Below are 12,657 nucleotides of genomic sequence, written 5' to 3'. Positions count from 1 at the left end.
TAAATATGTTAACGTGGGCTAATTTGAGCACTTTTCTTCTGGGGCACTTACTTGCTTTCATTGCTTTACTGGGAAGCTTAGCAGCAGTAGATGTGCTCATGTTCTTTATGTTAGTGCAGGGTGAGCTGCTCACAGTGGACTTCCTCCTAGGGCACACCGGCTTAGTGCTAACAGTATATATCTGGTTCATAGGTACGTGATTACTGCATACAATAGCTGTAGGATCAGTAGAGGCATTCAGGGCAGTTAAATGGACATAAATGAGGTTGTTTGTATTGTGTCTACCGACGCCCCTGGTGTAATGTACAATTACTGAAGCATTATGACAACTCTGTGCCACAATGGTAGGGATTAGCTGAGCTGGGATTGAGTCATTGATAAATCATTGTCTCAACGCAGCCTTATAGTGCTGTGAAAGGATACAGGATCCCAAATGATTTGGGTGGATCCCATCCTCCTTATAAAACCTGTTTTATTTCCAAAAGGTATCAACATTTTCAACAAATTTACATCTATTGAGCTGCAATAATCATGTAGCCAGTTGTGAAGAGAAAGAATCCTGCTAAAGCGTTCAATGCCATGATTCAGAGATGGCAGAGGGACAGATATGATGGGTCTTTTGTTAATGTCTAGCAGAGAGCCAATCAACTCTTTAAAATCCAACTTTTCAGAACTGCCCTTCATAATGTCATTTAAACCCACATGGACTACGATAGAATCGATTTCCATGTCCTGGCGTAGAACATTCGGGAGCAACTTAGTAATGTAATTTACTTGAGCTCCGGGATAAGACATTACGGTCACATTTCTTACCAGGAGATGCCCAGAATCACGGCTGGCGAGAAGGACAAGAAAATACGCCCACTCCCACGCTTCTCAGGATTCAGAAAACCCTTTATGGATGGGCGAGAGGCATGGCTATGCCATAGCGAAGCCATGCATCGTCATACTACAACTCTTTTTATTTTTTAAATCCTGTGTTAGGAAATTACTAGAGAGAATTTCATTATCTTCAGCAGAGATGAAAAAGATTTTGGTCGCAGGTGTCCTACGCTCCACTTAACGTGTGATCTAAAAAAACATGGCCGCCCTGTGGAGAGTGAATTACTATATTGTCGTGCGTGTGTGTCGTATACATGTTTGCAGAGAGCTAATCATACCTGCATCAGCATTAGTTATCAAAGCTAAATGTGCAGAGGAACCATCTAGCTTTTTGGTATCTCACAAGCCTGCTGTTTGAAGCAAGACAACTAATTTCTTTTCAAACTTGGCAATTACGGAGACAAAGAAAAGTTCTGCAGAGTTTTCACATTAATCATAGCCAACAGAGAATAGAGGGGTTGGGAAATTAAAATGAGTTTTGGAGCTTGGGGGTGTATTTCCTGTTTCCATTTCCACCACAATAGAATTAATTGACAAAAAAAGAATTTCCTTAGTGTTCTCGTTTTTGTTTAGTGTCGTCCTGCCAGAAAGTCACAAACAATATCTAATGATTGGAGATGTTCTTTCACTGAGTCAGGGCAGCTATATCTATAAATGAGGAGTACTTTAATATTGTTTTTTTTTTGCAAGGCAATTTAAAAAAAGCATCATTACAATGTTCCAAGAAATAATCCCACAAATAGTTCCACAAACAGGGTTACAGCACTTATCCATCCTCAGACATTTGTACAGGACTCTCCGGCTCTGACATACTCATCATTGAGTTGTGCACCAATCCCCCCCAAAATTTGAGTCTGTAATGTCCATTCAAAACATTTTATGGACACAAACCACACAGTACCTGAAGAATCAATAATGCATTTTTTTGTTTGTTAGTAATGTTGAGGTGTAAATTATTAGGCCCAAATCAGGATGGGGAGACCACAATATTTTTTTAGTTTTCTGTGGCTATCCAAAGAGCATGTCAATTTATACCTGGAATTGACCTAAGTCAGTGGACAGGCTGCTAGTGGGAAAATGCAATTAGGAACCGGTCTGATCCCTGGTTCTCCCTGTCTAGGACAGAGCATCCCTTTGGCCTTCACAACTAACTCCATCAGGGTAGGTCTTCCTGCATTTTCATAGTGCCATCAGAAAGTATTCAGACCCCTTAACTTTTTCCACATTTTGTTGTGTTACTGCCAGTTTAAAAAGGATTACATTGAGATTGTTTTGTCACTGGCCTACACACAATACCCTATATTGCCAAAGTTGAATTATGTTTTTTTTTTCAAAATGTTTACTAATTAATAAAAAATGAAAAGCTGAAATGTCTTGAGTCAATAAGTATTCAATCCCTTTGTTATGGTAAGCCTAAATAAGTGCCGAAGTAAACATTTGCTCAGTAACAAGTCACATAATGCACTGCAAGGACTGACTCTGTGTGCAATAATTTTGTTTAAGATGAATTTTGAATGACTACCCCATCTCTGTACCCCACACATATAATTATTTCTAAGGTCCCGCAGTCAAAAAGTGAATTTCAAACACAAATTCAACGACAAAGACCCGGAAGGTTTTCCAATGCATCGCAAAGAAGGGCACCTGTTGGTAGCTTTGAGCATAGTGAGTGTTAAAAACGGACAGCTTCAGTCAGCTGATTCTAGCCATCCTTTATGGTTAGTTCTAGTTGGGCAGCTTCAACCAGATACTTACAGTATCACCACCTCTCATTCAGCTTATCAGCAGCCTTGATTCCCGGGACTTCAGTTTCAGTTGGTCTATGACCCCAGCACGCTGTGTGGTCATAAACATGCTTTCCTGCTGAACTTTTCCTCCTGTGGATTGAATTCCTGAACCACATAGTTAATGTCAGTTCTCACTGGACATGATTCTCAGTTATCTGAACCGTGAGTGGTCAGATGTGTGTGTGACATGTGAATGTGGACATCTTCTTCCAGTAAACTCCCCTTAACCTGGACATCCTCCTTATCCTTGTTCTGACCGGACATTCTGTAGTGGTTGCTACCGGCCTTAAGCCAGCACCTAAGACTTCTTATTATATTCATGGTCCTTCGATTCTCTACCACCCTAACCCAATTTTTCAGTGAGGTTATTAATTACGCTTTGGATGGTGTATCAATACATCAAGTCACCACAAAGATACTGGTGTCCTTTGTAACTCTGTTGCCTGAGAGGAAGGAAATCGCTCAGGGATTTCAACATGAGGCCAATGGTGACTTAAAACAACTACAGAGTTTATTGGCTGTGATAGGAGAAAACGTAGGATGGAAGTTGGAACATCCTAATTGACAAAGTGAAAAGAAGGAAGCCTGTACAGAATAAAATTATTCCAAAACATGCATCCTGTTTGCAACAAGACACTAAAGTGATACTGCAAAGCAATTGGGCAAAGCAATTCAATTTTTGCCCTGAATACAAAGTGTTATGTTTGGGGAAAATCCAATACATTACGGAGTACTACTCTCCATATTTTCAAGCATAGTGGTGGCTGCATCATGATATGGGTATGATATTAATCATTAAGGACAGGGGAGTTTTGTCAGAGTAAAGAAATCAAATAAAAATCAAATCAAATCAAAACGTATTTGTCACATACACATGGTTAGCAGATGTTAATGCGAGTGTAGCGAAATGCTTGTGCTTCTAGTTCCAACAATGCAGTAATATCCAACGAGTAATCTAACCTAACAATTTCACAACAATTACCGTATACACACACAAGTGTAAAGGAATAAATAAGAATATGTACATAAAATAATATATGAATGAATGATGGTACAGAACGGCATAGGCAAGATGCAGTAGATGGTATAGAGTACAGTATATACATATGAAATGAGTAATGTAGGGTATGTAAACATGATATAAAGTGGCATTGTTTAAAGTGGCTAGTGATACATTTATTACATCAATGTTTCCAGTGGCTGGAGTTGAGTCAGTATGTTGGCAGCAGCCACTCAATGTTAGTGGTGGCTGTTTAACAGTCTGATGGCCTTGAGATAGAAGCTGTTTTTCAGTCTCTCGGGTCCCTGCTTTGATGCACCTGTACTGACCTCGCCTACTGGATGATAGCGTGGTGGTTGGGTGGTTGTTGTCCTTGATAATCTTTTTGGCCTTCCTGTGACATCGGGTGGTGTAGGTGTCCTGGAGGGCAGGTAGTTTGCCCCCTGTGATGCGTTGTGCAGACCTCACTACCCTCTGGAGAGCCTTACGGTTATGGGCAGAGCAGTTGCCGTACCAGGCGGTGGGGTGATACAGCCCGACAGGATGATCTCAATTGTGCATCTGTAAAAGTTTGTGAGTGTTTTTGGTGACAAGCCAAATTTCTTCAGCCTCCTGAGGTTGAAGAGGCGCTGCTGCGCCTTCTTCACCACGCTGTCTGTGTGGTTGGGCCATTTCAGTTTGTCCGTGATGTGTACGCCGAGGAATTTTAAACTTTTTAACCTCTCCACTACTGTCCCGTCGATGTGGATAGGGAGGTGCTCCCTCTGCTGTTTTACTGAAGTCCACGATCATCTCCTTTGTTTTGTTGACGTTGAGTGTGAGGTTATTTTCCTGACACCACACTCCGAGGGCCCTCACCTCCTCCCTGTAGGCCGTCTCGTCGTTGTTGGTAATCAAGCCTTTCACTGTAGTGTCGTCTGCAAACTTGATGATTGAGGGGGCCCCAGTGTTGAGGATCAGTGGGGTGGAGATGTTGTTACCTACCCTCAATACCTGGGGGCGGCCCGTCAGGAAGTCCAGGACCCAGTTGCACAGGGCGGGGTCGAGACCCAGGGTCTCGAGCTTGATGACGAGTTTGGAGGGTACTATGGTTTTAAATGCTGAGCTGTAGTCAATGAACAGCATTCCCACATAGGTATTCCTCTTGTCCAGATGGGTTAGGGTAGTGTGCAGTGTGATTGCGATTGCATCATCTGTGGACCTACTGGGGCGGTAAGCTAATTGGAGTGGGTCTATGGTGTCAGGTAGGGTGGAGGTGATATGGTAGCTTGACTAGTCTCTCAAAGCACTTCATGATGACGGAAGTGAGTGTTACGGGGCGGTAGTCATTTAGTTCAGTTACCTTAGCTTTCTTGGGAACAGGAACAATGGTGGAGGGAATAGATACACTATTTGTATTCGGTCACGTTTCCGGTCACCTTGCCCTGATTAAAAGCAGTGGTTCGTGCTTTCAGTTTTGCGCGAATGCTGCCATCAATCCACGGTTTCTGGTTTGGGAATGTTTTAATAGACGCTGTGGGTACGACATTGCCGATGCACTTGCTAATAAACCCGCTCACCGAATCAGCCTATTCTTCAATGTTGTCGTTCGCCGCAATGCGGAACATATCCCAGTCCACGTGATCGAAGCAATCTTGAAGCGTGGAATCCGATTGGTTGGACCAGCGTTGAACAGACCTGAGTGAGGGAGCTTCCTGTTTTAGTTTCTGTCTATAGGCTGGAAGCAACAGAATGGCGTCGTGGTCAGATTTTCCAAAAGGAGGGCGGGGGAGGGCCTTATATGTGTCGCGGAAGTTAGAATAACAATGGTCTAGGGTTTTGCCAGCCCTGGTTGCGCAATCGATATGCTGATAGATTTTAGGGAGCCTTGTTTTCAGATTAGCCTTGTTAAAATCCCCAGCTACAATAAATGCATCCTCAGGATATGTTTTTTGCAGTTTACATAGAGCCATACGTAGTTCGTTCAGGGCCATCGATGTGTCTGCTTGGGGGGGAAATATGCGGCTGTGATTATAATCGAAGAGAATTCTCTTGGTAGATAATGCGGTCGGCATTTGATTGTGAGGAATTCTAAGTCAGGTGAACAGAAGAACTTGAGTTCCTGTATTTTGTTATGATCACACCACGTCTCGTTAATAATAAGGCCCCTCTTCTTACCAGAAAGATGCTTGTTTCTGTCGGCGCGTTGCATGAAGAAACCAGCTGGCTGTACCGACTCCAATAGCGTGTCTCGAGTGAGCCATGTTTCCGTGAAGCAAAGAACGTTACAGTCTCTGATGTCCCTCTGGAATGCTACCCTTGCACGGATTTCATCAACCTTGTTGTCAAGAGACTGGACATTGGCGAGTAGTATGCTAGGGAGCAGTGCACGATGTTCCCGTCTACGGAGCCTAACCAGAAGACAGCTCTGTCTGCCCCTTCTAAGGCGTCGTTGTTTTGGGTCACTGGCTGGGATCCGATCCATTGTCCTGGGTGGTGGGCAAAACAGAGGATCCGCTTCGGGAAAGTCGTATTCCTGGTCGTAATGTTATTGAGTTGATGTTGCTCTTATAACCAATAGTTCCTCCCGACTGTATGTTATAAAACCTAAGATTACCTGGGGTAACAATGTAAGAAATAACACAAAAAAACAAAATACTGTATAGTTTCCTAGGAACGCGAAACGAGGCGGCCATCTCTGTCGGCGCCGGAAGTGTCAACGGAATAGATCTAAGCACAGGCAAAATCCTAGAGGATAACACGGTTTCATCTGCTTTCCACCAGAGACTGGGAGATGAATTCACCTTTCAGCAGGATAAGAACCTAAAACACAAGGCATAATCTACACTGGAGTTGCTTACCAACAACACAGTCTAATGATGTTTTGTATTATGTAATTCTGTATTATGTTTAATGTTTTGTGTGGACCCCAGGAAGAGTAGCTGCTGCTTTTGCAACAGCTAATGGGGATCCTAATAAAATGCCAAATGTTTCTGAGTGGCCAAGTTACAGTTCTTAGTTAAATATGCTTGAAAATCTGTCAGGACCTAAAAAAATGGTTGTCTAGCAATGATCAAGAACCAATTTGACAGAGCTTGAAGAATTTAAAAAGGAATAATGGGCAAATGTTGCACCATCCAGGTGTGGAAAGCTCTTAGAGACTTACCCAGAAAGACTCACAGCTGTAATCGCTGCCAAAGGTACTTCTACAAAGTATTGACTCAGGGGTGTGAATACTTATGTAAATTAGATATTTATGTATTTAACTTTCAATAATTGTGCAACATTTTCTAAAAACATGTTTTTACTTTGTCATTATAGGGTACTGTGTGTAGATTGGTAAGAAAAAGACAGATTGAATCCATTTTGAATTCAGCCTGTAACACAACAAAATGTGAAATAAGTCAAGGGGTATGAATACGCTCTGAAGGCACTGTAGCTGGTTTAGCGCTCTCGTTATCTCTTTGTGTATGTAATTAACTAGTTATTAACCAATGACAAATGCGTTCCCTTGAAATTGGTAATTCACAAATTGACATTCACATTCCAAACAAAGTTATTCAAAAGTAATTCAGGGAGCAACGAGTCATATTCAGTATTTTGGTAAGGGCACATTGGTGATTAAATTCGTACAGTCAGAGTTGCTTCCTTAGACATCGTTTGTTCTATGTTTTCCTCTGTCAGTTCACTTGAGAGCAGAGGAAGAATTTGAGCTTGCTGACAAATTTGACAATTTGTTGAGAAGTTTCTTCTTTCCAGAATATCTTTTGTTACAGTAAGTCAATACAGTTTGTTTTGTGAGCTTGCAGAGAACTTCTGTGTCAGTTCACTTCCTTGACTTTCTAAATAGCCACTTTCGCTGTTTGTGAATTCCAATTCTGTATTCCAGGAATGCTTTTTCCACAGAAGGCATAGCTATGGTTTCTTAGATCCTCATGAGATGCTTTTTTTTCTGACAGGTCCCCAAAGGAAGATGTTCCGCATGACAAATTAAGAGTTTCTTTCAAAAACGAAATATATCCATTTTCAGAAATGTTGGAAAATGAGCATTTACTGTTAAAATAAATGATGAAAGAGATTGGTGTTTTTTCACAACTCAATATTAGGAAGGTGTTGCTAATGTTTGGTATACTTAGTGTTCTGTTTCAAATGTATCACTTGATTGTTTCATTTCAGAGAAACAAATAATGTATATTTTTTTTACGTTTTACACAGTCAAATGTAACAAATAGCATTTTTTTTTAAATAAAGAACTATACAAATGATACATTTGAAACAATATTTATAGTCTATTCACACACCTGTGCGTCAGTCTAATTAACTTAATTTTAAGAAAATCTAAATCAGTCAGCTAGAGTTCGGCTGCATCTCAATCCACTGTATCTATCTATCTGTCGGCCTTTCGCATCTGCGCTGGAAAGTGGCAGAGCTACGGCGCTGTTTGTCAGACCAGGACACGTCCCAAAAATTGCTCTTCTCGTGAAAACGTTTGTAGTGTCCGAACGGTTAGGCCTACTAACTAATATAACCAAATAGAAAGATGTAAAGATGAGACTCTCACGAACATGATGATGTTCTCCTTTATGACCCACATGGGGACTCATCTGAAGTTGGTACCGCCAACGTCCAAACCATTTTGGCTACAAACTATGGACACAAGTGCCATGGGACTCGTCTGAAGGTCACCAGGTACTGGTTAAAAAATGAATGGAAGTATGGAGGTAGTTTTGTGCCAACAAACAACTAAAAGGGGTAAATATGTGTCCAAAAAACAAAAATACTCTTCAAAACCTTATTCCTTAAAAAATAAATTATGACTGCCTTTTTTGCAATTGATGATGATGTAATTTAATGAGTCTCCATGGGCTGTAGTAGAAAATATCAAATTCAATATTGTATCATATATTTTTTAAACATATTTTTGGGGGGATACCTACAGGGATCCTAAAAATTAATATCCAATAGATAAATGATCCATGGTATGACATCTTAAAACAATTCCATATGTTTACATTTGACATTTAAGTAATTAGGCAGAGTCTCTTATGCAGAGCAACTTACAGTAAGTGCATTAACCTTAAGATAGCTAGGTGACACAACCACATATCACAGTCATATAAACAGGATATGAACATTCCATTGTAGCTAAACAATTGATATGTAGCGTTTAGCAAAAATAAACACATTTTTATACACATCTAAAATCAATGAATAAAAAATCTGAGAACAGTAATATTTTACACACACATGTATAAGCAATCATTTCTGATGAAAAAACACAAATGTGAAAAATTGGTGGATATAACATTTTGGAAATCAACTCTTCAAATATAGCCTCCTAATAGCAAAGTCAATGTTTTGTATCTATCTGTTAGGTGATATGCCAAATATATTAAAGAGGAAAACTGGTAGGGGGGGGGGGGGAGGAAGAATACTGAATTAATATTATTGTTATTAAGATGCATCTTTGGTAAATTGTTGTCTATTCAGTCACTGATCAGTCTCATCAAGTGCCAGTCTCATCAGGAAAAGAGACCCTTAGCCAGTCTCATCAGGAAAAGAGACCTTTAGCCAGCCTCATCAGGAAAAGAGGCCTTTAGCTATAGAAGCATATCATCTTTAACTGAAAGGGCACTATTCACTTAAGTACAGCAAGGTCATTTTCATCCAGTCTCCAGACTTTCTATTCTCCAACCCCAAAATACCTAGGGTCCATAGCCTAAAGTCCACTGTAAACAGCAGGGGGCGCCACTGCTCAGATAAAGTACTCCTTTTTGCTCTCGTCCATGGCATCCTGCAGAGCCGGGTCGCCCCGGAGCGCCGCATCCGCTGTTTCGGCAAACTCAGTGCCCTTGGCCTCGTTGGTGTGGTAGGTGCCCTTGTGCCGGTACATATAGCGAATTACTACAACTGCCAGGCACACCAACACCAGGACCACAGCAGCAATGACAGCTGCAAATAGAGATGAGAATGTTATAGCAAGGACTTTTGCCTCACAATGACAATGGCAAAATACAATGGGGATGGATTTGACAATAGCCCACGATTCTGCACAGGTAGGACTTGACCTTGAAGTGTCATTGATCGTTGAAATGGCAAGGTCATTGGAATGTATGTGGATCAGGAGAAGACTGCTCCTTGATTAGTTGGTAAATACCAACCCAAAAGGGATATACATCTCTAAAATACACATCAAGCTCCAACCTGCCAACAGAGTGCAGTGCAAAACAAAGTTTGTTTTGTAGTGTTCAGAGATTACAGGCCTAACCAGAGTGTACAGGCCTAACCAGGGTGTACAGGCCTAACCAGGGTGTACAGGCCTAACCAGGGTGTACAGGCCTAACCAGAGTGTACAGGCCTAACCAGGGTGTACAGGCCTAACCAGGGTGTACAGGCCTAACCAGGGTGTACAGGCCTAACCAGAGTGTACAGGCCTAACCAGAGTGTACAGGCCTAAACAGCTGTTTCTCTGTTATTTTCAAATAAGAATTGTTCAATCAAAGTTCAACGTGATGGTTTACCAACAGTGAATATTAGCAGTACTCTGATAGGAGAGACAGTTTGTCCAACAGTGAATATTAGCAGTACTCTGATAGGAGAGACAGTTTGTCCTACAGTGAATATTAGCAGTACTCTGATAGGAGAGACAGTTTGTCCTACAGTGAATATTAGCAGTACTCTGATAGGAGAGACAGTTTGTCCTACAGTGAATATTAGCAGTACTTTGATAGGAGAGACAGTTTGTCCTACAGTGAATATTAGCAGTACTCTGATAGGAGAGACAGTTTGTCCTACAGTGAATATTAGCAGTACTCTGATAGGAGAGACAGTTTGTCCTACAGTGAATATTAGCAGTACTCTGATAGGAGAGACAGTTTGTTCTACAGTGAATATTAGCAGTACTCTGATAGGAGAGACAGTTTGTCCTACAGTGAATATTAGCAGTACTCTGATAGGAGAGACAGTTTGTCCTACAGTGAATATTAGCAGTACTCTGATAGGAGAGACAGTTTGTCCTACAGTGAATATTAGCAGTACTCTGATAGGAGAGACAGTTTGTCCTACAGTGAATATTAGCAGTACTCTGATAGGAGAGACAGTTTGTCCTACAGTGAATATTAGCAGTACTCTGATAGGAGAGACAGTTTGTCCTACAGTGAATATTAGCAGTACTCTGATAGGAGAGACAGTTTGTCCTACAGTGAATATTAGCAGTACTCTGATAGGAGAGACAGTTTGTCCTACAGTGAATATTAGCAGTACTCTGATAGGAGAGACAGTTTGTCCTACAGTGAATATTAGCAGTACTCTGATAGGAGAGACAGTTTGTCCTACAGTGAATATTAGCAGTACTCTGATAGGAGAGACAGTTTGTCCTACAGTGAATATTAGCAGTACTCTGATAGGAGAGACAGTTTGTCCTACAGTGAATATTAGCAGTACTCTGATAGGAGAGACAGTTTGTCCTACAGTGAATATTAGCAGTACTCTGATAGGAGAGACAGTTTGTCCTACAGTGAATATTAGCAGTACTCTGATAGGAGAGACAGTTTGTCCTACAGTGAACCGTTAAGTTTGAAAGAACTGCCTGAGGCAGAAAACCACAACTTGTGAAGATGTTTTGTGACTTAATTGTCTATTTTGTGGAATGCCAGTCTCTTGGTAATAAAAAGGCAGTTTCAGGCTAGATTCTGATTTGAACACATTACTGGCAGAAGAAGAACAGTGTCTTTTTAAATGCATATTTCGTGGTCTGTTACAGCTGTTGGCAGACAACGGCAATATTTTGTGCCATAAAAATAACAGTAGCATTACATTTTAAATTTGTCCCGTTGGTTGACTGACTTCAAAAAATGGCTTTATATAGCTCTGTTCCGAAACATTTAGCAGACTCTGCTTGCTATCTGAAAGAAAGAGAAAAGAGATGTCTTTGTGTTGCATGCATCACCATCATTAAATTTAGGGGGATGTCTGCCTCCAGCATCCAATCTATCAGCAGCATCGATGTGGATGAGGTTTGCAGAGGGAGGCAAGACATGGAAGGCCTTTGAATGTTCTGAACATGAGAGGAGCTCTATTATAACTCACCGCCTAGTATGGCATCCAAGTATCCATCGTCCACATCGTAATCTAAGAAGGCAAAAATAAAGGGTGTTTTCAGATCATGTGCTAATATACTTTAGGTTACATACATAAGTTACATACAGTACAGTGTGTCGTTATTTATGCCATGTCTCTTGAACCACATTCATTTTTATTTTCCCCAGACTTTTTTTTAACATGTGACTCTTTCAGGAGAGTTGTTATAGACAGCGGTCTCCCTGGTGTGTGTGCAGAGAGGTTTTTTGTATCTGTCACCAGGGGACAGACAAAACTCTCATTGGAGAAAGTGATTAAAGGTCATCATGAATTATAGCGCATGCAACATCTGCCCGCCTTGACTTGACTTTCTCTGAAGGACAGTGAAAGAGTCAGTCAGCCAGAGACGAAACTATGTCATCTATGAGATCCAAAATGGAGGTCGATCCTCGCAAGCTTGAGAGAGCGCTATAGCTAAAGAAATATATATATTTTTCATTACATCCCGAAGTGCGCAATTAAAAGGCAGCCTCATTAATGCCTAATCACCCAAAACATCTAGGTGTTCGCCCACTCATTAGATCCTCATCACGATGCAATGTTTACAATGTGGACATATTCTCAGCAAATAAAGGGGCATTACAGAACTTGTCCATTTGGGACAAAGGGAGAGAAATTAAACAACAGATCCCAGTGTGTACTGTAGTTACAGCCTAAGCGAAGCAGCAATGCATGCTGGGAAAGGGACAACTCTAAACATGACCATGGGTGTGGCTCTTTCAGAAACTAAATCACAATATTTTTCTTCAATTCAGTAAAAAACGAAGAGCTTTAGGACTATGGACATTGAGAAATGCTTGCCTGTTCCAGGTGGCCTCGATATGCATGCATGAATCCCAGAACCGTCATTAACTCTTGATTGGCTATTTT

The 12,657-nt window shown here is 41.1% G+C and overlaps 2 protein-coding genes across 3 annotated transcripts in view; one reads left to right on the top strand and one right to left on the bottom strand.

Moving 5' to 3' along the window:
* LOC139380929 (major histocompatibility complex class I-related gene protein-like) overlaps positions 1-12,657 on the top strand; it is a 401,721-nt gene that overhangs the window by 231,432 nt on the left and 157,632 nt on the right. The window lies entirely within an intron of this gene.
* The window catches only part of LOC139380930 (glycophorin-C-like), a 44,931-nt gene continuing 40,744 nt past the window's right edge, over positions 8,471-12,657 (bottom strand). For both annotated transcript variants that reach the window (XM_071124098.1, XM_071124099.1), the window contains exons 3-4: positions 11,737-11,778; positions 8,471-9,600 (exon numbers count right to left, since the gene is read on the bottom strand). In XM_071124098.1, the coding sequence (XP_070980199.1) occupies positions 9,404-9,600; positions 11,737-11,778 (239 nt within the window). In that variant the 3' untranslated portion in view covers positions 8,471-9,403. The remainder of the gene's footprint in view (positions 9,601-11,736; positions 11,779-12,657) is intronic.

The sequence above is a fragment of the Oncorhynchus clarkii genome, chromosome 22 (assembly GCF_045791955.1).
Source record: "Oncorhynchus clarkii lewisi isolate Uvic-CL-2024 chromosome 22, UVic_Ocla_1.0, whole genome shotgun sequence".
Taxonomy (NCBI): Eukaryota; Metazoa; Chordata; class Actinopteri; order Salmoniformes; family Salmonidae; genus Oncorhynchus; species Oncorhynchus clarkii.
Note: the sequence above shows the minus strand (reverse complement) of the source record. Positions and strands in the feature narration are given on the sequence as shown.